Below are 23,842 nucleotides of genomic sequence, written 5' to 3'. Positions count from 1 at the left end.
GTCGCCAGTCCACCTGTTCCGGGACAGAAGTTTCCCTGCAAGGTCCGAAAGAAATCACTATCCATTCATTTCACTAATCCCCGTCAGCTGTCAGCCGTCTTTTAAAAAATAAAAAACTGGGAACAGCTCGTAAACGTGTATAACCATGGATGAGTGCTGTCTGTCTGCTGAAGACGTGGAGAGACTGAGGATACACAGAGAAATAGAGAGACAGCTTCGTCGTGATAAAAGAGACTCTCATCGGGAGCTGAAACTTCTTCTTTTAGGTGAGTGTCATAGTTTGGTAATAAACTCCTACATATGTTCACTCAGCTGCGACTGAAAAGTTTTGAATAATTATATTAAATAACACATGTTCACCATCTGATACACCAAAAACTGGCTTTCAGGATGTCCACTGTAACATTAAGACATTCCCTAAAAAACTGATTCTCAATCTAATTGTTTTGCTTACAAACTTAATTAGGTTGCTACAGACTCACATCATGGTCACAGCTCAGGATGTAATTACAATAATCAGCTACATTTTGACACAATCAGTGTTATTTGAGGTCCAGCAAATCTAGATTTAACTAAAAAAAATTACTTTACCACTATATATTTTTGTAAATTATATAAACTGCCCATTTGTAAAGGAAGAATTCCTATCCTATCATATGATCCTATAGTCTTGCGGTATCATTTAAAAAGTTAAGATACCAGTACCCTTAAAATGATGAAGTACTTTCTTCGATACCCTTTTTTCTGCTACATTTGATACCCATCATGTGAATCGATGCATTCAGCTGTGTAAAATGCCAACACTCTTCCCCATCCAAATGTTTTTTTACACAAATACATTTGAAAGTGTTCCAATTATTTAAATATTTATTCAATAACTTTACAAAACTGCACAATGAAGTATTATCACCACAGACTGCATGGGTTGTAGCCAATGGGTTGGTCCAGTCACATGTTGCATTAAATTGAAGAACAATTGCAGCGATTGGCTGCAAGCAAAACCATACAAATAGTTTTTTTTCCCAGGTCTGGGTACAAAAAAGAACAAATGCAAGTGTCGTATGACTGGAGAAGTTTCAATAGTTCTTGGTACGGGGTTATTTCAGTTGATACCTCAAAGGTATTGAGTACTGATTTACAGCCCTAGATAGGCTGTGATTTGAGTGGCAGATAACAACATTGTGACATTTGATAAGAATCTCTTAAGTAAATTTTTGTGACCACAACAATTTGTACATTTACATTTGAACAAGCTGAGATGGGAATATCAGTTTTGCTGGTTTTTAGTAATCAGCCAAAGTGTTGGGTGAATTAAAATGTTGACCTGATAATGGTGTTACTGGATTATTCATCAGGAAAGGAACAAGAATGTGTGTGCTGAATGTCATAGCAATCCATGTAATGTTTGTTGAGACATTTAATCAAGAGGATCGCCAAAGTGAATAGACTTCATCTTCTGGGGAACATGGTCGTCAAAATTTCATGGCAATCCATCTAATGTTTTTGAGATATTTCAGTCTGGGCCAAAGTGGTAAACCCACCAATTGTCAGACTGAGCAACATTGTGAATAATGTCATTATTTCAGGAAACATAATGAGTTGAGTGTTTTATTTTTTGGGGGGTTTTTGCCCTCCTAAAGTCAAGTGCTTTTGAGTGCTAAGGATGAACTGAATCACCCTGAAAATAACAAAAGTATCTGGATGAATAAATGACCCTCTTTAAAAAAAAACAACAAGGCTTTTGTATGAATTTCTGGCTGCACTGTTCCTTTAAAGCAGTTACAGGTTACCTTTGCATTCTTCAAATAGTTGATTAAGCCCTGATGAGTTAGCTACCTGATAACATTCAGTCCATTTTTTTCCTCATCCAAAACAAAGTACACTACATTTTTTCATACAATCTAAATTTCATAGACATGACCAACATGTATTGAGGCTGTATGTACTGTGGGTTTGTTGAGTCTCTAATGAGAATTTTCATTTTAAATGACATGTTATGTCAGTAAAATATGTACAGATGATAAATAAGTTAAAAATAACATAAAACATAAACACAGAATAAATGTCTCTTACAGTGCAAAGCGTCATTTTGACAAGCATCATGATGAGTAACCACCATATAGCTCATAACAGCTTCAGCATCAAAACAGCCCATTTATAGAAGCTTGAATGTTGGTTATGTTGAAAACAATACCTTAGACATGAAGGACTTTGCTTTAAAGGTCAGCACTACTTTAAACTTCAACTTCAGTTAGCCTGTTTAGAGAACAATAACCTCCTTCAAAGGTCAGTCTAATGGTTAACATTTTTAGGTATTTTAGGTGCATAGCTGACACTCTTATCGAGCGTAATTTACAACCAGCGAGCAGGAAGCTGTTCACTGCTTCGCTCAAGGACACATGGCTGTTGATGGACACATGGACCTGAATGGATCAATCTATGCAACACATTTGTATCCGGCATGAACACTTTAAAAAAACATGATTAAATACATAACAAATACTTATTTTTTTTATTTTCATAGTTTTTTATTACTTGGGGAATGTCCATTGTGACATTATTTTTACTGTGTGGATTATCTTGAAGAAAAAAAAAAAGAATAAAAATATGAGCCTCTCTATATTGCTTTACCTATATATGCTGTACATGCTTTTACAGATGAGTGTGATTCGGCTTAGAGGGGGAAAAAAACCTGTAAAACTTTAACTTCTGATAATATTCTTGCGAGTCTTTTTGTTGTTGTGTTTTTTTTCTTCCTGAAATCCTGTTTAGCTGCAACTGATTGATGTTCAGATGATTTTTTAGTGTGTGCATGTCACAGATGTCCTATTTTTGGCATTGCTTTGATCTTATTTCATTTTTCATCCTTCGGTCTTATTCATCTCATTTGCCTAGGGACTGGTGAAAGTGGGAAGAGCACTTTCATCAAACAAATGAGGATCATCCATGGCAGTGGATACAGTGAAGCTGACAGGAAAGGTTTCACTCGGCTGGTGTTTCAGAACATCGTCACAGCCATCAAGGCTCTGATCGACGCCATGAAGAGTCTACACATTGATTACATCGATGACCAGAACATTGTGAGGAATTGTACACTTTAAAAAAAAGAAGTTAATACTTATGTCCTATGTACACTTGAAACCAATTGAATGTAAGGGTTAACAAGACTCAAGAGTCAATGAACAATATATAACAAAAAACTACTTTTTTACTGTGGATCAACACAGTTATTACAATTCATCTACCTGAATGTGTACACTAAATCCATCCAATAGTTGGCTGTATTGTCATGAGAAATTTCACTCAAAACCATGGGTGATGCTAGTGGAAAAGTCAGGTGATCACCAAAGTCATTAAAATACTTCATCTTGGAAGCATGAATATCCGTAAATAGTTTCATGGCACTTGATCCAAAAGTACAGATCCACAGAGCCATGCGGGTAGTGAGGCTTAAAATGAGTGTCTACTTTTACCACCTCAGACTTTTTCTTATTGGTGTCCAAAAAATATAGTTCTAGAAAGAGTTGTGCTGCAGTTATTATCCTCTTGTGTCTGTTTATAGGTCAGTCAAATATAATAATCCCCTGTGGGTGTTTCATATGTGTCAGAGCTACGCGGAGAAGCTGAGCCAAGTGGAGGCAGACCAGGTGTCCACTTTGCAGTCCTGGCAGGTGGATGCCATTAGGAGAGTGTGGAATGACCATGGTATTCAAAGGTGCTATGATCGCAGGAGGGAATTCCAGCTATCTGACTCTGCCAAATAGTAAGACTTTTTTATATCTCAGATGAAATCATTAGCATAAACCCAAGGCTCCTCCTGAGAGCCAAAGCTTTTGCAATGCTTAATCATACACTCATCTGCTGAAATTCAAGAGTTTGAATTCGTATTAATAAAACCAAATGCACATAATGAGTTTACATTTCTGCATGATGTTCCCTTTTATCTGGTGAGGTTTATATCAGGATATTGAACTTGATTCATTGTTGTTAATTTTACAGTTACTTCACCGATTTGGCCAGGATCTCAGACGCCCAATACATCCCCACTCTGCAGGACATCCTGAGGGTCAGGGTTCCCACCACAGGCATCATTGAGTACCCGTTTGACCTATCAAAAGTTATCTTCAGGTAAACTGACAAGCAAAAGAAAGAATAATTTAAAAATGATTTTTTTTTTTTACTTAAAAAACACAAGACTCGGTTACTCAATAGTAACTTTTAATCATCAAATCCTCTCAGCTCTTGAAACTCAACTACTGAGGAAATGTTGAATGCCGTGGCACATTCAGAGACTGCACCTGTGAAAGAAATAGACATTTGTTAAATATGGCTATTTGCTTTCTTTCAGAGTGAGATCAGAATATTTTAACGTGTAGGCCAGGCGGGGAGTTCCGGTCCTCTGAAATGATGCGAACGCGGAAGTAACTTAAAACTGCATTCTATCAAAAGGCCACCAGGGGGCGACCGTTTTGGTGTCAAAAGGACTTCCGTCTCTATACAAGTCAATGGAGAATTCACCAACTTCTCACTTGATTTATAACCTCAGTAAACGTTTTCAAAATGTGTTTATGGTCTCAATCGCTAGTTTAAAGCCTTCTTCAATGCAGTATGATGTTCATTTGTGAAATTTTGGCCTCCCTGATTTTATATTTGACGATAAAGCAGGGTATGCATTAGGGCGTGGCTACGTTGTGATTGACAGGTTGATTGGTTCACAGGTTCAGGAGGGCGCCTCATGCTACTCCTGATGCCCATATAAGTAGAATCCGTGTTTTTTTTTTTACCCAGCATGCACCTGACATTTTCAAGATGGCGCTGCTCAGATCCGATACTATTCGCTTCCAAGCAGCAGGCCACAAACCAATGGGTGACGTCACGGATGTTACGTCCATTTTATATACAGTCTATGGTGTAGGCTAAATATACAGCTAGAGCTAGCAGGCTATTGGAAATAGAGTGAAACAGCAACTTGGCTCTGTCCAAAGACTTAAAGAATCTCATCAGCACCACTAAAGCCCAGTAGTTAACACGTTATTGACGTTGATTAATGAGCTTCAGACGTGATCAGAGGCTCAGAGCCAGGCTGTTTCCTTCTGCTTAATGCTAAACTGTGCTAAAGCTAATCTCTACCATCATATTTAGCTTACAGACATAGAGAGAGTGGTAACAAGCATATTTCTCAAAATGCCAAATTAATCCCTTACTAATCTCGGAAATTTGTACATTTTTTTTGTTTTATTTGTCAACCATGTGTCTCTAGGATGGTAGATGTGGGTGGTCAGCGATCAGAGAGGAAGAAATGGATCCATTGTTTTGAGAATGTCACCTCTGTCATATTCCTGGCGGCTCTCAGCGAGTACGATCAGGTCCTTTTCGAGAGTAACAATGATGTAAGCTCAAAAGCCTCTCAGTCTGTTGTGCTTCAAAATCATGATTTGATTCTTCATTTTTGATTTCTTAGCAATATTTGCTGTCCAAAATCCGTCCTTTATTTATTTCCATGCATTCTGCATTGTCTGATGAGTTGACACTTTTCCAATGAAATTCTAACATAATCCACACCCTTTTTCTTCAGAATCGTATGAGAGAGAGCCTCGCTTTGTTCAAGACCATTCTCTCATACCCGTGGTTCCAAGAGTCCTCCACCATCCTCTTCCTGAACAAAACAGACCTGCTACTGGAGAAAATCACAAAGTCTCATTTGGCAACCTACTTCCCGGAATATACTGGTAAAGCATGATCTCCCTTTGCTTTTTCATTCATTCATTAACACAGCGTTTATGGCTGTGTCTGAAATCCATCCCAATTTACTATTTAGTGTGGTATGTTTACTGTCCGCCTTTTATCTGAGCTCCTGAATTCTGAGCATGAAATTGCAATGTAAAAAGCAGTTTCTTTGCATTGAATCTTACAACTGCAAAATTACAGTTGATTTTTCTGTGATGATGGTTGTGACCGAAATCTTGATTTGCTGCTCACTATAGAGTATACTATTGAGTGTCTATTAGGAAGCAGTGAATGCGTGAACAAGGAAGTGATTTTAGACACAGCCCATGTCTTAAGTGATCACCCACAATGTAATTTCCTCATAATTTTGACCACTTTTACTCCCACAGGGTCCCAGGGCGACGCTGAAACTGCAAAAAAGTTCATCTTGCAAATGTATGTGGAGAATCACGCCGGGCGCCACAAACCCCTTTACTCACACTACACCTGTGCCACAGACACGGAGAGTATCCGGGTTGTCTTCAAAGCCGTCAAAGATACACTCTTCAGAGAAAACCTTGAAAAGTTCAACCTGGAATAGACGAGGTTGTAAGACACAGTGACTATTTCTTGTTTAGCAGCAAGGAAACCAGTTACAGTCATATGTTGTAATGCTTTTATGGACATTTTATCTGTAATGTGCTGTCGGTTGAAGCTGCTTCAAAAACATCAAAGAGAGGCAATTAGACAGCAGTGTCAGATAAGGCACATTTGTCTCAGTACTGTACCAGACAGTACAGTATGTGCCACTTTTTGCACCAACACTGTTCATCATGAAATGCTTAAAAAAAACAACCCACATTTTGTACGTCTACCTAACTGCATTTCCAGTTATTTGTTCTACTTAACTGTTACAGACAGGTTTCTTTATACCATTACTGTTTGACAGAGAACCAGTAAATGGTATCAAACTGGTTCGACCAAGTCTTATCTAGTAAGAATGCAAACCACCCTGCCTTACAGCTCTGGGAGGAGGAAGTAAAAGAAGTTAGTTTTCTTTACTTCCTTAGTTTATATTTATGCTAATCTGTACAACGACAAGTGAAGGATTTTTTTTTTCCCCCTGTAACTTTAAAATGTAGATATTACAGTCACATGTAAATTGTGTTTTTGGTTTTTGTTCCTTATCTTTCTTGTCCCTTACAGAGCTTTATTTTAACATGAAACAGTATGTGTATATGAAAAACTGAGGTCTCCTTACAGAAATGTATGATCCATCTAAAGATGTATGACCGCAGCTGCATGGCACTGATTAACCACTGAAGGGTTTTTTGTTTTTTTGACGTCTCTATTCTGTACTGGAGCTCTAGGTGTGGTCACACTGATTGGCATGCCTTGGTAACAACCTTTGTACCAAACAATGGACAACAATGTGCAAAGGTCTGACTTGGCTGGACTCTGTCTTCCTGTATAAGTGTTGGAGCTGAGCACTGGTAAGTGAAAAGAGGAATTCTATCGGGTTAGACCTGTGTGAGAGAACAATGCCTGTTTCCACACGGAAGCAGAGACTGTCTAGGTACTATTGATTTTATCTGCTCTGTGGTTATCGTGTGCTTGTTTAAGGGTTGAAAAGTTCAGTGCTAATGCAGAATATAAAGGACGCATTTGAAGTTGGCTTATAAACAGTGGAATTGTAAACATAGGATATTTGCTTTGGATCGGTCACTATTTTCCTACCAGCATGTGGTAAAATGTATGAATATTATCAGCACACAAAGCTGACAATGTTCTCTTTTCTGATTGTTATTGCTTTTTTGCACCCTATGGGCTAATAAAATCTTGTAGCTGCACAGCCATGCTAAAAAATCTACTGTCAAGCATTAATTGCGGTCCTACATTCCTCCTGGGTAGTAATAACACAACAGCGCCTACACGTACACACAGTTTATCCCCCCCTCCCAGTTGAGGATAATAATGACACACAAACACTCCCCCCTACATCCCCATTCAGTTGCACAGCCTGAGGAAGCTGCTGTGCAGAGAGCTGCTATAGCAGGTGATCGCCCTTATTTGGTAGTGGCCCAGATCATGTGACTTCAAAATGGTGGAAGCTGTGAGCTGTTTGTAAGCTGAGCATCTCCATCGAGAGGCTGGGAGCAGGAAATAGGCAGGGAACTTGGAAGTACATCCATGATCTGAGACACAGGAGGACAGAGATTCCCAGCAGTGGTGAGTAGATGATTTTTATTCTGTGAAAATAAAAAGAAGAGAAAGAGGGATATGTTCTTTTTTTCTCACAGCCAGCAGACAGGAAGAGAGGGAGGGAGGGGCTGCTGTCATCAGCACTGGTCCTGTGCTGTGCTGTGGAAGTGGATTTGAAGCAGCTCAGCATCCTCCATGGATGATGCACATAACAGCTGATGCTGATTTTTATTTTTCTGCAGAGGAAGAGTTTCTTCATCTGTGTGTGTGTGTGTTTGTTGTTTGTGTATATTTAAGTGGGTGTGTGTGCACATACTGTACACCTTCCTCTGAATCATCAGCATGACATGTCATCTCCACTGTACAAGAGGCAGCCATTCAGCTTTTGTTTCCTGTTACAGCTGCTAATGCAATCACATTTTCCTCATTCCAGGCAGACTCCACAGAGGAGGTATAAGGATGTTGCTTTTTCATGCGAATGAGCAAACGTGACTCACTGTGAATTTGCATCTCAGCCCAAACTGTGCTCAGGCGAGCGTGCAGCCATTCGATTTGAATCAGCAGTAGAAAAAGGCAGCAAGGAGGGGAGAGAGCTTGTCATGATGTAACAAGTCCTGTTCCTCCCCCCTCCTACCACCTCTCAGCATCTCCCTGCTCCAGTTTAAATAGAGGGATTATTCACAGAGGAAGATGACCTTTAACCTCAAAATCATTCCCATTTCCCTCATCCTTTCTCCCATACCACCTTACCACTCTTGTCTTTAGTCCCCCTGCTCTGAGATGACTATGGGAATCTATTCGTTTAGATGAGTAAAATCAATACACCATGTGTTAACATGTGCGGATGTTTAGGGGCTTTTTTCCCTCATGCTTTGTTGTCCATGGTCTGTTGACCTGATGAAATCTGTCTTGTTTTTCTGGTCAACAACATTATATTCACTGGTTTGTCTAGATTTTCTTGTGTATAGATACACAGAAAATAAAAAGATACAATTGGTGAATTATCAGGTTATATTGACTGTATAAGTAAATGATATTGATAGTACTAAAATAACCACAACAGCAGATTAATTTTATTTATTTACTATTTTTCTGGCAAAGAAGTTACGAAAGCAGTTTTCAGTGGTGTATCATTTACTTAAGTTAAAGTAGCTATACTGCAATATAAAAATAAATACTCCATTGCATGTAAAGGTTATGCATTAAAAATGTCACCTAAGTAAAAATTTATATTTTTAACTAAATGTAGTATAATATGATAGTACTGGATTGTTATTACTGATGCATTAACATGTTCGAAGCATTATATTGTTGTGGAGCTAATGTTTAACTATTTTTATATATATATATATGTGTTATAAATTCATCATGTGTTTTGTATGTAAAATCTTAATCTGTAAATTAACTAGTAACCAAAGCTGTTAAATAAACATTGGGAAATGAAAAGTACAACATTTATTTTTAAATTGTAGTGAAGAAAAATACATCAACCTCACATTTATACTTAAAAACTGGTGTTTCTTAAAGTTTTGCATAAATTGCACTTTTCAATCTCCATCTAATAGGCCTATCAAATCACTATGTACAGGGATCACGGTGGATGGATTCACTATAGACTGAGTACTCTTCATATCTGCTGTCATATAATGAGAGTCCATAATGAATAACTGTAATTATCCTCTCATAGGTCCTCCTGTGGATGCACCTGGTGTCAGAGTAAAATGAATTCTGACGGGGGTGAAGGCAGACCAGGTGAGTGTGAGTACTATTGCTCTGATTCAGAGCACACACACCGGAAAGAAAACAAAACAAACAACAATTTTCATGTATTTTTAATATTGTGTCTTATTTTTGCAGTCCCTCCTACCTCTCTACCCCTGCAAGGAGGTCCAACCCAAAGAAAAAAGCTATCTGCCCCTCGTATCAGCCTGTCACTGGACCAGAGCGAGGATGACTTGGGGGAGACGCCAGATGATCTTGACATTAACGTCGATGACCTCGACACTCCAGATGAAGGGGATTACCTCGACTACACGGACCATGAAATGGACTGGGAAGGTTGGTCACTCAGAATACAAATATCAGTCTGACCCCTGTAATCCTGAATGATCATGATCCTATAGAAGGAAGAGGTGCCTTTTAAAAAATCACAGATATTGTAGTTGATTGTGTTTAAACTTTAATCCTCCAAATCACCTAGGCTGACTATAAATTAGTGTTTGGTCTTTTTATCGTATTAGATCCGAATGCAGCCAATAAGAGTGGGACAAGTGAGCCGTACAATCCAATCCCGACATACAGTGCTGAGGAGGAGCGTCAGGACAGCAAACTGTGGAGGACAGTCGTCATTGGGGAACAGGAGCACCGTATCAACATGAAGATCATTGAGCCTTACATGAAAGTCGTTTCCCATGGAGGTGATTATTAAAGAACCGCATCACCATCCTAAATATGGATTTTATGTTCATCTTGAACATTATGAATATTTACAAATGCAAACATTTTTCAGATATACTCAGTATTGGTTAAAGAAAGATCAATTTTAACTCTCTGTTCAGGAAAGGGTGGGTTCATATTTTCTAAATTTTTAAAACAACACTCACATCCGCATATGTGGAAGAAAGTGTTTTTTGGTGGCTGTAATAGTTCCTCCTGCCCAGGCTTACTGTGAAGAAATAACTTCCTGTTGCGACTGTAATGAAATTGAGTGCAAAATCCAAATTCAACTGAAACATTAGCTGAAGTTAAGAGGTTTCGGCAGTCTGAGTTAGACAAAACAAGTAGGTATCTACCAAAGTTACAGTTTTATTTGGCACAAACTTTCCTTATTGTTTTTCAGCTTAGCAAAGAATCACTGTCCAAGTAAATAATGAGAGAGAATTTCCTACTAAAAAGAAAATAGAAACTTTGGAAGGCAGCCACTTAATTTAATTAACCCAAGGTGCTGAAGCCTCATTTTAGCTTCAACTATTTTGTATAGAATGAATTTAAAGTTTAGCTAGTGTCTTTTTAAGATAGACATGAAAAACATTAATGTTTTCCTTAAATACCTGTCTTACAATATTATAAAATATTATAGTATTCATTGCGAATTCTGAGCTCTGAGACAGATGGGATCTGGCCTGCAGGTATTGATCACATGTCAGTGCTGGTATTTCTATAGCACCTTTCAAAACCCCAGTCACAAGGTGTTTCACCTCATTATTTCCATAGCACCTTTCAAAACTTAATTAAAGGTTATATAAATGCCAGTCTGGTTTTTAATAGGTCTTTAAACTGATTCAGCTGATCAGATACTGAGGGGAAGTTTGTTCCGCAGCGTTCCCACTTTGTTTTAAGCCTTTATAAAGAACTGAATTAAAATATGTCTACTGACAACAGTTATCCAGCAGAACTACTACGAAGGTGAGGAAGTAACAGCATAAAACTTGTGATCTCTTGTTTACCATATCACAATCATCTATTGTTTTCGAGCTGGCTGCCACTTCTGAGCTATCGAGATTGCACAATGATGCCTCATCTTACCTTGGAGGGAGCAAACCAAAAATGAGGAAATACTGTACAAGCTGTAGATGAAGCCAGTAGATGAGGATTTTGCATCATCCAGTAACTGTCAGAGATAGAAATCTACAAACCAAAACACAGTGGAAACTTTTTACGTCTCATAATTCATGTGTGCTTTTCACAAGCAATAGAATTCAGGTACAAAATTGGCAAAGGCCACTTCATAATAATATACCTTGAGTGTTTAACGAAGGGTGGCTGCTGCGATCCAAAACAACTTACTAAAAGCAGACAGACAGATTATGTGACAAGAGAGAAATATAATAAATAAGTGGAAAAATGATTCAGATGTTTTAAAGAATGAAGGGATGTATGTAAATGATGTAAATGATATGCTACAACATTTGCAGTGACCTGATCTCAACCCCATCAAACACGTTAGGCAGGGCTCTCCACTGCCATCTTCAAAATACCAAAATGAGAGAACGTTTTTTGAAAGAATGTGTTCATTCCTCCGGTAGATCTCCAGAGATTTGGGACAAAGATTAGGCAGCGGTGATGCTAATCTGGAGGCTCATGGTAGCTTTTCTTCCCCATTTGTCACCCATTTGTAGCTTTGGTTTCACAGGTAGAGGCCTCTTCCAGCTCTGTGGAGCCATATAACCATTTTTACAGGTGGAAATCAAACCTCTAACTAGAGCAGTTTGGGCATTTTCTTTCCTCAGTCATCCCATAGAAACACAGTCTGACGCTGAACAGTCAATACAATCACAAGCTCTGTCATTTAGATAAAAGACCTTCTGTCTGAGTGACACCAAATCTAGTGATGAACGGGTTGGTGAATAAATGAGAAATTGCATTAATCTGTAAAGTAGTGAGAGGAAACAGGACAGAGAGACAGGCAGACAAAAGAGACAGATTGGCAGATATATAGAACAAAAAAGAAGAAAATAAGAGAGCAATCAAATTATGAAAACTACTCTAATTAAGGCCAAGCTCTAGCCAACAATGGAACAAGGTCAAGTTGACTTATTACTTTTATTTTTGTGTGTTTTTATCAAGGCTACTATGGCAACGGAGTGAATGCCATCATAGTGTTTGCCGCCTGTTTCCTGCCAGACAGTGACAGAGAGGACTACCATGAAATAATGGAAAATCTTTTCCTGTAAGTATTCTGTGATTGTTGACACAAACTGCAACCACAACAAATTAATTGACTTTTTTAGTATGCATTGGGCTATCATTAATATTCAGTAATCAATTCAGTTTCAATTTATTTTTAAAAGCAATGTTACAGTTATTGCTCTTGAAGTATTAAATTGCTTTTTAGCCAAGATGGTGGCCAGCTGGTCGGTCCAGACTGAAAATATCTTAAAAACTATTAAACAGATTGCCATTACATTTTTGTACATTCGAACAGCCGAAAGGATGAATCATACCAACTTTGGTGATCCCCAGATATTTCTCATGAGGTTGACATTTTTTATTTTCAGAGAACCTGCACCACAATTAAATGGATAGTCATGAAACTTATGACAAACATTTTATGTTACCTTCATAATGAATTATAATGTATAATGTTGATATATAAACGTTTCATCTAGCACCATCACCTGGTCAAAATCTTAATTTTGCTAGTACTTTGATTTACCATCAAATACCTCCAAAACTGACACTCCCATCAGCCTCAGCTATGTTGTGTTCAGTGCTAATTAGCAGATGTTAGAAGGCAAACATGCTAAACTAAGTAAACTAAGTGAACTTTGTAAACATACCTGCTTAACACCAGCACAATGTGATAGGTACATCTTCATACAGCTGCTGGTAGAATTTGGTTCAACTATGGGCCAGTTTGTTTCAGCACTGTTTATTAGGAGGGGCGATTTTGTCCATATCACCAAGCCTTATCTCAGCGTCCACGTCATGTGACGCCATCCTTTTTGGATTTTTACAAAGCAAATCAAGAGCTCACTCAAAAGATGCATTTTATTCCCAAAGTGTATTTAGCAAGTCAAGGATGCTTAATCAGCCATGGCCCTTTGCACAAAGTAAACTCTTGAAATAAACTGATATAGCCATCGTCTAGCCTGATTCCTGAGACTCATGTCTCCACAGTTACATTTCATGCTTGGGCAGTGTGGTTGGGATCCCACAGGCTGTTCTGTGAAAGATATTGAGAAAGCTGGCATATCCAAGAGTTTTGGATAGAAATGAAAGGAGGTAAACCATAGTGTCTGCAGTTTCTGATGCCAGATGGCTTGAGGTCTGAATCTTTGCGAGGAGGAGTAAAGCTGGGTGGTGAACGGTATGCAGCTTGATGTCAGTGGGAGATGATCACAATAGTCATGAAATAGAGTGGATCAGCGGTGCTGGTTTGTAAGCTGGAGAATGACATTGGATCAGGAGGAGAGTCAGACTGAGCCAAAAGTCATTGAAGTTTGAGGAGTTATTGAGGAAAGTAGAAGGACTAGCTGGGTAACAAAGAGACGCAGAGATTGTCAACTTTATTTTCAAAAGAGTTGACAAAGAAGTTCCCTGCTGACTGAGAAGACAGAAAGAAGGTGGGGTATTGAGGAGAGGAATGAGAAACACAGAATAGTTTCTTTGAGTTAGAATCAAAGATTTGAATTATTAGAAAGGTAGAAGTTTGATTGAGCTGCTGAGACAGATTGAGAGACAGAGGAAAAGAGAAATTCAAAGCTTAAAAAGATCATCCATGAAGCAACATATGTAGGAATTTCTCATAGATAGTGATAGACTAGCCTATTTGACGAAATCTGGCATCTGAGCACAATGAAAATGTAACTTCTCTGTGTTGTTTTTGTTAGTCAGTAGTACGCAGGTCCATAAATACAATCACCCAGATTTCTGCATCAGCACACTTTGCACATTGTTAAACATCAAATCGCCTTTTAATCCTTATATAAGCTTAATTTAGAAATTAAATATAGAGGTATGAATTCAATAAACTATATGCTTGTATATGTAAAGCTGTTTTATGTTATTGTATGGTTATTTATTTAGTGAATGAATGACATTTAGTATGTGACACCATGGAACAATGATTTGGCTCATTGAGCACAATAAATACTTACTGCTTACCATTAAAGTTTAATGCTGCCTGTATAGGTTACTGTAGACTCTGTGTTTGGGATACTGAAGATACCTTGATATGATAGTGGTGAGATAAAGAGGGCAAACCGCCACAGGCCCCTAAATGCAGCTGCATCACCTGCATTTACAGGAGCTTCACCGATAGAGACTTGTGATAGAGACAAGTGTCCTTCACATGTAGGATTTTAGCCATATTAACTGTAAGGCTCCAGCGATGGTGATGTTGACCAGTCTGTTGGTCCACATCTTTATTCCAGACTTAAATATCTCAACAACTATTGGATAGTTTGACATGAAAGTTTGAGATACATGATCCTACTTTTCATCCCCTGAGTTTTAGTCTTTAGTCTAGTAGTTTTTACTCATTCATGGAAATATCTAAACATCTCCTGGATGAATTCACACAAAATCTTGTACAGACAATTATGGTTTTATTTTCAGACAAAGAAACCTAAACGCTTTTATAATCCCCTGACATTTCCTCTATCGCCACCATGAGGTTGATTTGTGGTTTTGAGTGACATGTCTCAACAACTATTTGGTGGATTGCTAAAAAAATTGGTGTACAGACATTCATGTCCTCCTCAGAAAGAATTATAACTTTGATGGTCCCTTAATTTATCCTTTACTGCCATCATCATATCAAAATTGTACTTAGGCTTATGCCCAAATACCTGCAAAACAAATAACATTACAATTACAGTCTCACCCGCACTTTTTATGTAGTGCTAATTAGAAAATGTTAGCATGCCAACATGCCAAACCAAGGTGGTGAACATGGCTGCAGGTCTGTAGACTCTTAGTGTTGTTGAATTTTGGTTTATAGAGGAGAGTATATAGTCCAATGTATATGTATAATTTGGGGGCAAAATACAATAATACACTGCCAACCAGTCACTCACTTGTGTTACTCCAGAAAAAAATCTTATTTGGAAATTCTTCCCAGGTTTTCACTTTGTTTATGTGTGTGTTTGTGTGCCAGCTATTCCCAATGCTGTGGGGACACTAATCTGTTTAAAGAGTCAAATTGAGGGCACTCGCCAGCCTTTTAGGGAGAAAAACAAGTCCCCATAATGCAAATCATTACATTTTTGAGTGAAGATTCGGTTTAAGTTTAAGGTAAAGGTTAGGGTAATCTGAAGGAAATTAATTTAAGTCATTTTAATGTTCTTTGAACTGATGGAAACACGACTGTGTTTGTTTTCAGTTACGTAATCAGCACACTGGAGTTGATGGTAGCAGAGGACTACATGATCGTCTACCTGAATGGAGCCACTCCCCACAGAAGAATGCCAGGCCTTGGTTGGCTAAAGAAATGCTATCAGATGATTGACAGAAGGTATTTACCGTTCATTCACGCCTGTTATGTGACCACATTATGATTTTGTGAGAGATATAAGATGTTAAAATAATTTGTGGCTCTCTCTGAATGACAGTAACCACACATAACATATGATGTATTGATTGATCTTCAGGCTCAGGAAGAATTTGAAATCCTTCATTATTCTCCATCCATCATGGTTTATCAGGACGGTTCTAGCCATTACCAAGCCCTTCATAAGGTAAAAATGACATCCCGCTTTTTGATGTGCTCAATCGACAACTATAGCTGGGTTAAAATGCTGTAGTTTCACTTTTTCTACAAGCTTTTTAAAAAGGGAAAACAAACACACCCAGTTTGTGAATGTATCACTTTAAATTGGGTTACATTCACTGTGCTTTCCTTATGTGTTTGCTTGTGTACACCTCTGCCTGTCACTGCAGTTAAACTTGTTGCTCTCTGTCACAGCGCCAAGTTCAGCAGCAAGATAAAGTATGTGAACAATCTGGATGAGTTGCAGGATCTCATCCCCATGGATTGCATCCAGATCCCAGAGTGCATCATTAGGTGAGTCCCTCTAAACCCTCAAACGCTACCCTACCCCCACCTCCTCCGAGCTTGAGTCGCCTTTTAAATGACTTTATATTCATCTTGTCATTTGAACTCTAACCCCTAGACTTGACAAGGAACTGAAAGAGGCCGCAGAGAACTCAAAGTAAGTATAGACTCTCCTGCTTCTCATTACTTTGCTCTGCCTCAGTGGCCCCTGCCTCAGTTTTATCCTTGGCTGGAGCGCTCATTTATCAGATGGCTCACTTTTAGATCACAGGGACTCTTCTGCTGGATGAGGACCAATTGGATTTGGCTATGGTTGCAATTACAGGGAGGAGACAGAAAAAAAGTTGCTAAAGATGCTAAATGCATTGCTTTCATCTCATTTATCATTACAGTAATATAGATGAGCCAGTCCTTATTGCAGAGTGATCTATTACACTGATAATAAATGTAAGAACTAAGCTGCCGAATTCACACACTAAGCTCTGCATGATTAATTGAGCGATGAATCATAAGTTGCATGTCTTCAAATTCTCAACATGCCATGCATTACAGCACCTTAGAACAATAAATTCTGCTCTAATAACCACTCCATTTCTTTCCCTCTTTCATTTCAGAGTGAATAGTTTTCTGTACGGAACGGAGCCAACAGCAGCAGGCAAAACAGAGTAAGTCCTCTAAGACGTCTAAGTTCACACATGGAAGAGAAACGGCCTTGTGTCAGCAATCTGTCAGCCATACATAAACTCACCAGTTTTTAATGTCTGTGTTTTTTTCTTCTTTCGTCTTCCCTGCAGACCAGACAAAGCCGGTGCCAGCAGCTCTTAAACGCAAACATCCTAAATGGATGGGTCACCTCAATGTTAAGAATCACTGTTGTAGTGCACAGGTGAAGCTGGGAAGTGGAGGAAAAAGACTCGTTAAGCAAGACTGTGTGTGTGTGTGTGTGTGTGTGTGTCAGTCAGTCTTTGTAAATTAGACACTGGAGTTTAATATAAAAATACAATTTACAATAGTACGTGTGAACATTCAGAGTTAGATCTCATTCTTTATGGCTGCTGTAGCATCTACTGTACCTTACACCTGCAATCCAGTCTACTATATCGTCAAGTGTGATGCTTGGCAGCACCTACAGAGTAGCATCATTGTTCACGGGTAGAGTAGGAAATGCAATTACACACCAGACAGTGCACTGTGCAAATCCATTTGTAGAGTCTATATTGTTGTAGTTGTGTGCATGAGAAGCAGTGAAGCAATAATATCACCCTTTACAGTCTCAGTATCTCAGATAAAGAGGACACTTGTGTGTCAGCAGTCTACAATGAAAGCACTGGGTGTGGCCAAGAAAACCTTGTTCCATAGGTGATGACCAACTATTGCAGTTCAGCGGTCCAATCTTCTGTCTTAATACTTGTTCTACAACTGGGAAATTAACCTATAAAATAGATATTTTAGCTTTATAAAGTCAATATGAAACTGAGGAGGAATAAGTTAATATGAGATCAAGTTATAGTGCAATGCAAGAGCATGTCCTTTAAGCCATGTTCGGCAAGTATATGTCTGTGTGTGTGTGTGTGTGTGTGTGTGTGTGTGTGTGTGTGTGTGTGTGTGTGTGTGTGTGTGTGTGTGTGTGTGTGTGTGTGTGTGTGTGTGTGTGTGTGTGTGTATGTATGTGTTTTGTCAATTTCTGTCTGATGCATAAATTGGAAATGATCTCTTCAGCTTCTCCTAAATCATTAAAAAGTCAATTCAGACAAAAGTAAAGATGGGATCTCTGTAAAGCACAATATCTTCTCTCTCTCTGTGTGTGTCTCCACACGCATGTATATGTGTGCATCAGTGCATGTATCCTCATAGATAAGTGATTGTCCTCTGACACTTCTACTATGGTATATTGAGGATGTGCAAAGAAATTATGGATCACTGTCTAGTAATTCAATAAAAAGTGACAAGTCTGGAAGTTGTTTTCAGTCATTGTATCTGATTTGTTAGTTAGTTTCAAACAGAAGTTTAATTACTTTGCTGCTAATGATAAATCAGCCTGCTTCTTACTTGTGAAGTCATGAATTACTCTTTCCTAATGCAATTTTTTTTCAAGACTTTATTTGAACAGAACACATTCTCCAATTCAAATACAAAGCAAACTCATGGGGATATAGAAAAGAAAAAAGAAATACAATGATTAATCACATTTAAAACACCACAACAATTAAAAATATGAATAATATGATTAATGAAACTGTCAAAACTAGTAAATACCCATGATAAATTATGATATATAGATGTGAGAAGTCATAATACTCCAAACAAAGCCTAGAAAATCTAGCTTAATAATGTGAAAAAAAAATGTTGAACAACATGGATTTCTCTGGAGCACATTTCATTTTGTGAATGGATAGCTGTTGTAAAATTCAGCTGATTATAAATAGCTTCTCGTGTCTCATTTGGTTCAACTCATATTCAGTGAAGGATAAATGGGTCTGTCCCTGAGGGCAGGAGGAGATAAACAGCACGGAGGGAGGAATGAGAGAAATAGGGATCCAGAAGAGAAAGGAGAAATGGAGGAATCAGAAGAGGAATCCTTCTGCTTCACCGGAAAGTATAGCTCTCATCGTCATACTCCAACTCGTCCTCGTTGTCCTCTCCCAGCTGTCCGTACCGGAACTTCCTGTACACAGTGCCATCTTGGCCCATGTAAACAATGTCCTCATCTTCATCTTCATCATCGTCATCATCAACCTTACTCCCTGAGTGGCGTTCACTGATGTCAACTAATTGAGTCTCTTGGAAGCGACCGCCGGAGGAGCTTGCGCGGCCGCTGTAAGACGCAGTGGAAGCAGAGCTGTAGCCGCCATATCCCCCACCAGAGCCCAGCTTCTCATAGCCACGGGGAGTGATGTCTGGGGGTGCTCTCTTGGAGCGGGAGTGTTTGATGAGGAAGATGACCGCCACCATACCCAGCACCAGCAGAATGCATGCGATAATGAAGACTGCCATGTTTCCTCTTTCTTTCTCTTCTTCTTCATTCCTGAACGCCAAGTTGGTGCTGAGGACGCATTCTCCTAGCATTACCACAAAGACGTGAAAACACATGTATTAGCTACTGTACAGTCTAAATGAAAAGCTATTAAAGGATTGGTTTACAATTTTCACAAGTCTGTCCTAGAACAATACTCAGGTGTCAAAATGAACAATGACACATTTTTCTTGCTGTGATTAATCCTCCTTTGCATAATGACCATTGGGGGTTCCCTTCATAATGCACTTTCAATGCAGGTGATGGCAGACAAAATCTACAGACCTCCTTCCACCCGAAAAAGTATTAAAAAGTTTATTTTAAGTTGACATGAAGCTTCAGTTGTCCAAATTTTCTAATTCATCAAATCAAGTAAGTATCTTTCAAAGTCAACTATAATCTTTTTAGTGCCAAATACCCTATTTTTGTTACGATCCTGCTGCTGGAGCTGAACAGGAAAACACTGTCAAAGGACGACACAAAGAATACATTTTTAAGTCAAATTGAAATGTAAAATGCCCTTTTTAACCCTTTTAGATTATATCTATGTTCATATTGTTCACCTATTTAAAAATGCCAAAAATATACAAAAATTGTATTCTTATATCAAAATCCAATCATGTTTCTTCCTATAAAAAAAATAAATAAAAAATATGATATGTACTGACGCACGCTCCATCCATCAATTAATCCTCAACTTTTAGCAGCACAGACCTAAGATTCATTAATACACGCCCACTTTTAATTGTTCAAATCAAATTTCTCCCAATGTTATGTCGCCTGTCTATCCTGTTTCACTCGGAAATACATCATGATACAGAAGTTAGATACTCTCAAAATACCGTTTCATCTGGTCTTTATACTACAAAGACTGTAACTTTGGAAGATATCTGATTTATTTTAATAACTCAGACAACTGAAGCCTCAAAATATCTTTAGACAAACTTTTAAATACTTTTTTCAAGGAACTAACAGAGTATATCTTGGCCTCTGTAGCTTTGATTTGATCATTATTTTTGAAAAATTCCATCTTGGTAATCGTTAAAGGCATTTGCCAAAAATTCATTGGCACCTCATTCTCAAATGAGAAAAATAGTTCCTTTTCTGTTTTCTAGCACTACAAATATTTTGGGGCTTTTGTGACTGATAGAATATTACCTTGGGCTCTGGAAAAACTGTGATGGGTATGTTTGACTGTTTTCAGCCATTCTATCCACTAAGCAACCAATCAATTTATTTAAAATATAATCAACAGATTCTATCAACACAGAAACTTCTCTGTCAGTACAGATCATTCATCTGTAGAGGCAGAAAAGAAGATACAAGTAAACTCAGTGTTTTTATCATTTTTTTATCTGAGTTCTCCACCATTTACATTAATGCACAAAAGGCAAGACAGGCTTACAGCCTACCTCGGGTCTCAGTGCAGTTACAACAGTCCTGCTGCTGTGTTGAGGCCTCCTCCTTCTCCTGCTCCTCCTCTTCCTCCTCCTCCTCCTCCTCCTCCTCATGGCGGCAACAAAGCAGACAGCGCCCTCCAGCTTCTAAGATGGCCTGAGCAGGACACATGGTGCAGTTGGCTGGACCGGGGCCCCGACACTCCTGGCAGGAGCTGTCACAGTCTTCACAGGTGTGGCCTGAACCCTGATGAGGAGTAGCAGAGAGGACTGACACTGAAAACACTTTACACCCAGACATCACACTCTCTGTTTCTGTATTTCCAAATTTATGCAAAACTTACTTTTCTTAAACCATTTAATATTAATGATGCACTGCCTCTCAGTTTAATCAATTAATATGCATCTACCTATCAGACCGTTTCACTCAGTCGCCTCACAGCATGAGCCCGGAGGTTTATTTTGAAATCATGACACAGTAATAATTTTCACTCTGCTGTTCGAGGTTTCTCCAGTGCAGTAATAAATCAGTCTGAATTACATTATATGATACCTGCAGCCAACATTAGTAGTAATTATTTTTGGTGAAACAAGGACAGGGTAAAGACTTTTTTTTCATAAATAGTTAATATTTATAAAATTAAAACCTAGAATAAATTGTTATGGATGTTGTTACCTTTATTAGAGGATACTGGCCTAAGTCGCACATAGATTCACACATGCCATCTGAGAACAGGTATCCAGACTGGCATGAGTCACATGATTGGGAATCTTTTCCTGCGAATACATGACGAATTAACATGGGATTAGATAAAACGTTTCATTGTTTACATTCCTCTTTTAAGATTATTTAAATGAATGTCCTTCCATCCTGTGTAGGATGTACAGTGTGCATGAACCTATACTGTGTATACATTATAGTCTGAGCCCTTTCACATCTGCAGTCCGTGGAGAAAACAGCAGCATCAATATCTAATCACCTACATGTGATCTATGTGTGTATCTCCATCACATTAAATTACTGCTGAGTGGACGCTTCTACCTGAACATGTTTTGCAGCTGATGTGGCAGAGCTCGCAGGTCCTGTGCGTAGCATCGTGGAAGTATCCCTGAGGGCACGAGGGGAGGCAACGGCCTTCTTTCCGCAAGTAGATGAGACCCAGAGCGCAGCTCAGGCAGCTGTCCTCCCCGCCCCCGATGCACTCACTGCAACTCGGGTCACACTTCTCACACATCCTTGAAGCCGTGTTTCCATAGTGACTACCAGATAGATAGTGAAAAAGTTATGATAGATTAGATTCAATTAAATCGGATGAGATCAGAGCTTTGTTTGTCCTCAAAGGAGATTCCTCTCCACAGCCACTCAGACACATACAGCTATACACAACCGGAACTTCTCAGCACACATAGCAGAGAGTTGTCATGACAAAACACTTCAAACCACTGCTGAGAATGAGGCAGGTTCTGCATCATAAACTCAAAGTGATATTTTCTTTTTTGCTAAGTGCTGCATTGATTTCACATATGCAGGGTGGTAACTTATAGGAATATATAGCCTTTCTATCCCTTTTGTGTTTTTCTCTGGAGTATTTAACTGCACATCAATTTAACGGCACATTAATTTAACTCTCTCAATCACCGTACCCCAAATAAAATCAAGTCTAATTAGCATTTTTACAGGGCACACGAAGGGCTATTTAAATCTCAGCTCTAATTAGCATGTACTTCCACATTACACCTCTGTCCAACTAACTAAAGAAAAGCAATGGATTAGTGTCCACAATGCCATTATGCAACTAGGTTGATCTTTTATTAATGACAACACTGTGACCACACTTAATGTGATGGCTGACCGGCACAGCTGGATGATGAGCATGTTAAACTACCTGTGCTGACAGGTCTCCACACACTCTTTCCCCTCGCGAAACAGGTGGGCTTTGCAGACGAGACACTCGTGGCTGTGCTTCCCAACACAGGACTGACAGGACCGGTGGCAAGACTCACATTTCTGCCCAGACTCATCTTCATAGTAGCCCGTCGGGCATTCGTCCACACAAGTGCCATCTGTACCAACAAACACACATGATCACATAGCTACACAAACACAAACAGAAACAGACACGCAAACAGTGCTCCCAGGACATGCAGACTTCAGAGATTTCACAAGATCCCTACAAAGACCCAACCCCACTCACTGAGCAGGAGATGTCTCTGGTTGCAGCTCAGGCAGTGGGTTTTGCCGGGACCTGAGCACCTGTGGCAGTATTTGTGACATGGATGGCATTCCCCGTCCTGGTCTGCATACTGATGAGGTGAGCACGTGTTGGCTGATGGCACACAGTGGCTGTGGCCCTCCAGCCTCTGACCCTCTCTGCAGCTGCTACAGGAGCCAGCGTAGGGCCCGAAGCAGGTACGACAAGATGCATCACAGTCTGTGAAAACAAGTAAAAAAGTGACTGAATCAAAGGATACTGTCACACCCAGAGCATAGCACATGGAGCAGAATCAACTTATTTTTCTCTAGGCTTGATATTCGATATTTACTACAGTAACAGTTTATCTGATAATATTACCACATTTGCTATGGTAACACACCCTACATGGTTTCAAAGTACTTGTGAGCATGTTTCTGTCTGTCTACTGTCTGTCTTCAGTTGGGATGGAAATAAATATAGAAATTACCCGCTGTCCATTTTGTTGTTCAGCAATGCACTTCCTTATAATTTCATGCTGCTGGCAGCTACTGTATAAAGCAACAAAAGTGTGCATCGCCTACAAGATTTTCCTGGGAGAAACACACCATCCTCTTTGTTTTTGAATAACAAAAACCAGAGCGGTGTGTCTTTCTCTAGGGAACTGTCTTTGCCATCGCTTTTCTGTTTTCAAGGTTTGACAGCTGCCTGTTAACTGTCTGAAAAGCGTTGCTATTTTAGTCTGAGCCAAAGTTAGGAAACACACTCAGACATAGTAGAGAATATAATTGAGAAAATGCATGAAGGATGCTCTACAGCACAGAACACAGTGCAT

The 23,842-nt window shown here is 39.0% G+C and overlaps 3 protein-coding genes across 6 annotated transcripts in view; 2 read left to right on the top strand and 1 right to left on the bottom strand.

Moving 5' to 3' along the window:
* Window positions 1-6,815, top strand: LOC133994875 (guanine nucleotide-binding protein subunit alpha-14-like). Its single transcript, XM_062434085.1, has 7 exons — window positions 1-266; window positions 2,896-3,080; window positions 3,609-3,763; window positions 4,000-4,128; window positions 5,261-5,390; window positions 5,576-5,729; window positions 6,117-6,815. The coding sequence occupies exons 1-7, from the start codon at window positions 146-148 to the stop codon at window positions 6,305-6,307; spliced, it is 1,065 nt and encodes a 354-aa protein (XP_062290069.1). The 5' UTR covers window positions 1-145; the 3' UTR covers window positions 6,308-6,815.
* A 102-nt stretch (window positions 6,816-6,917) lies between these two features.
* Window positions 6,918-18,352, top strand: prune2 (prune homolog 2 with BCH domain). 4 transcript variants are annotated; one of them, XM_062434088.1, is made up of 11 exons: window positions 6,918-7,199; window positions 9,596-9,666; window positions 9,766-9,966; window positions 10,149-10,325; window positions 12,475-12,577; window positions 15,734-15,865; window positions 16,002-16,088; window positions 16,316-16,414; window positions 16,524-16,562; window positions 17,020-17,070; window positions 17,200-18,352. In XM_062434088.1, the coding sequence occupies exons 2-11, from the start codon at window positions 9,630-9,632 to the stop codon at window positions 17,228-17,230; spliced, it is 957 nt and encodes a 318-aa protein (XP_062290072.1). In that variant the 5' UTR covers window positions 6,918-7,199; window positions 9,596-9,629; the 3' UTR covers window positions 17,231-18,352. The 4 variants fall into 4 exon arrangements, with proteins under 4 accessions (XP_062290072.1, XP_062290075.1, XP_062290071.1 ...); XM_062434091.1 differs by having other exon boundaries at window positions 7,172-7,199; window positions 9,596-9,660; XM_062434087.1 differs by lacking the exon at window positions 6,918-7,199 and adding an exon at window positions 7,732-7,935.
* A 177-nt stretch (window positions 18,353-18,529) lies between these two features.
* Window positions 18,530-23,842, bottom strand: part of pcsk5a (proprotein convertase subtilisin/kexin type 5a) — a 30,050-nt gene continuing 24,737 nt past the window's right edge. The window contains exons 32-37 of the mRNA XM_062435204.1: window positions 23,011-23,247; window positions 22,702-22,879; window positions 21,858-22,075; window positions 21,492-21,592; window positions 20,831-21,062; window positions 18,530-19,464 (exon numbers count right to left, since the gene is read on the bottom strand). Coding sequence (XP_062291188.1) covers window positions 18,992-19,464; window positions 20,831-21,062; window positions 21,492-21,592; window positions 21,858-22,075; window positions 22,702-22,879; window positions 23,011-23,247 — 1,439 coding nt within the window. The 3' untranslated portion in view covers window positions 18,530-18,991. The remainder of the gene's footprint in view (window positions 19,465-20,830; window positions 21,063-21,491; window positions 21,593-21,857; window positions 22,076-22,701; window positions 22,880-23,010; window positions 23,248-23,842) is intronic.

This window comes from Scomber scombrus, chromosome 15 (assembly GCF_963691925.1).
Source record: "Scomber scombrus chromosome 15, fScoSco1.1, whole genome shotgun sequence".
In the NCBI taxonomy this organism is placed as follows: Eukaryota; Metazoa; Chordata; class Actinopteri; order Scombriformes; family Scombridae; genus Scomber; species Scomber scombrus.
This window is presented reverse-complemented; position numbering and strand designations above follow the sequence as displayed.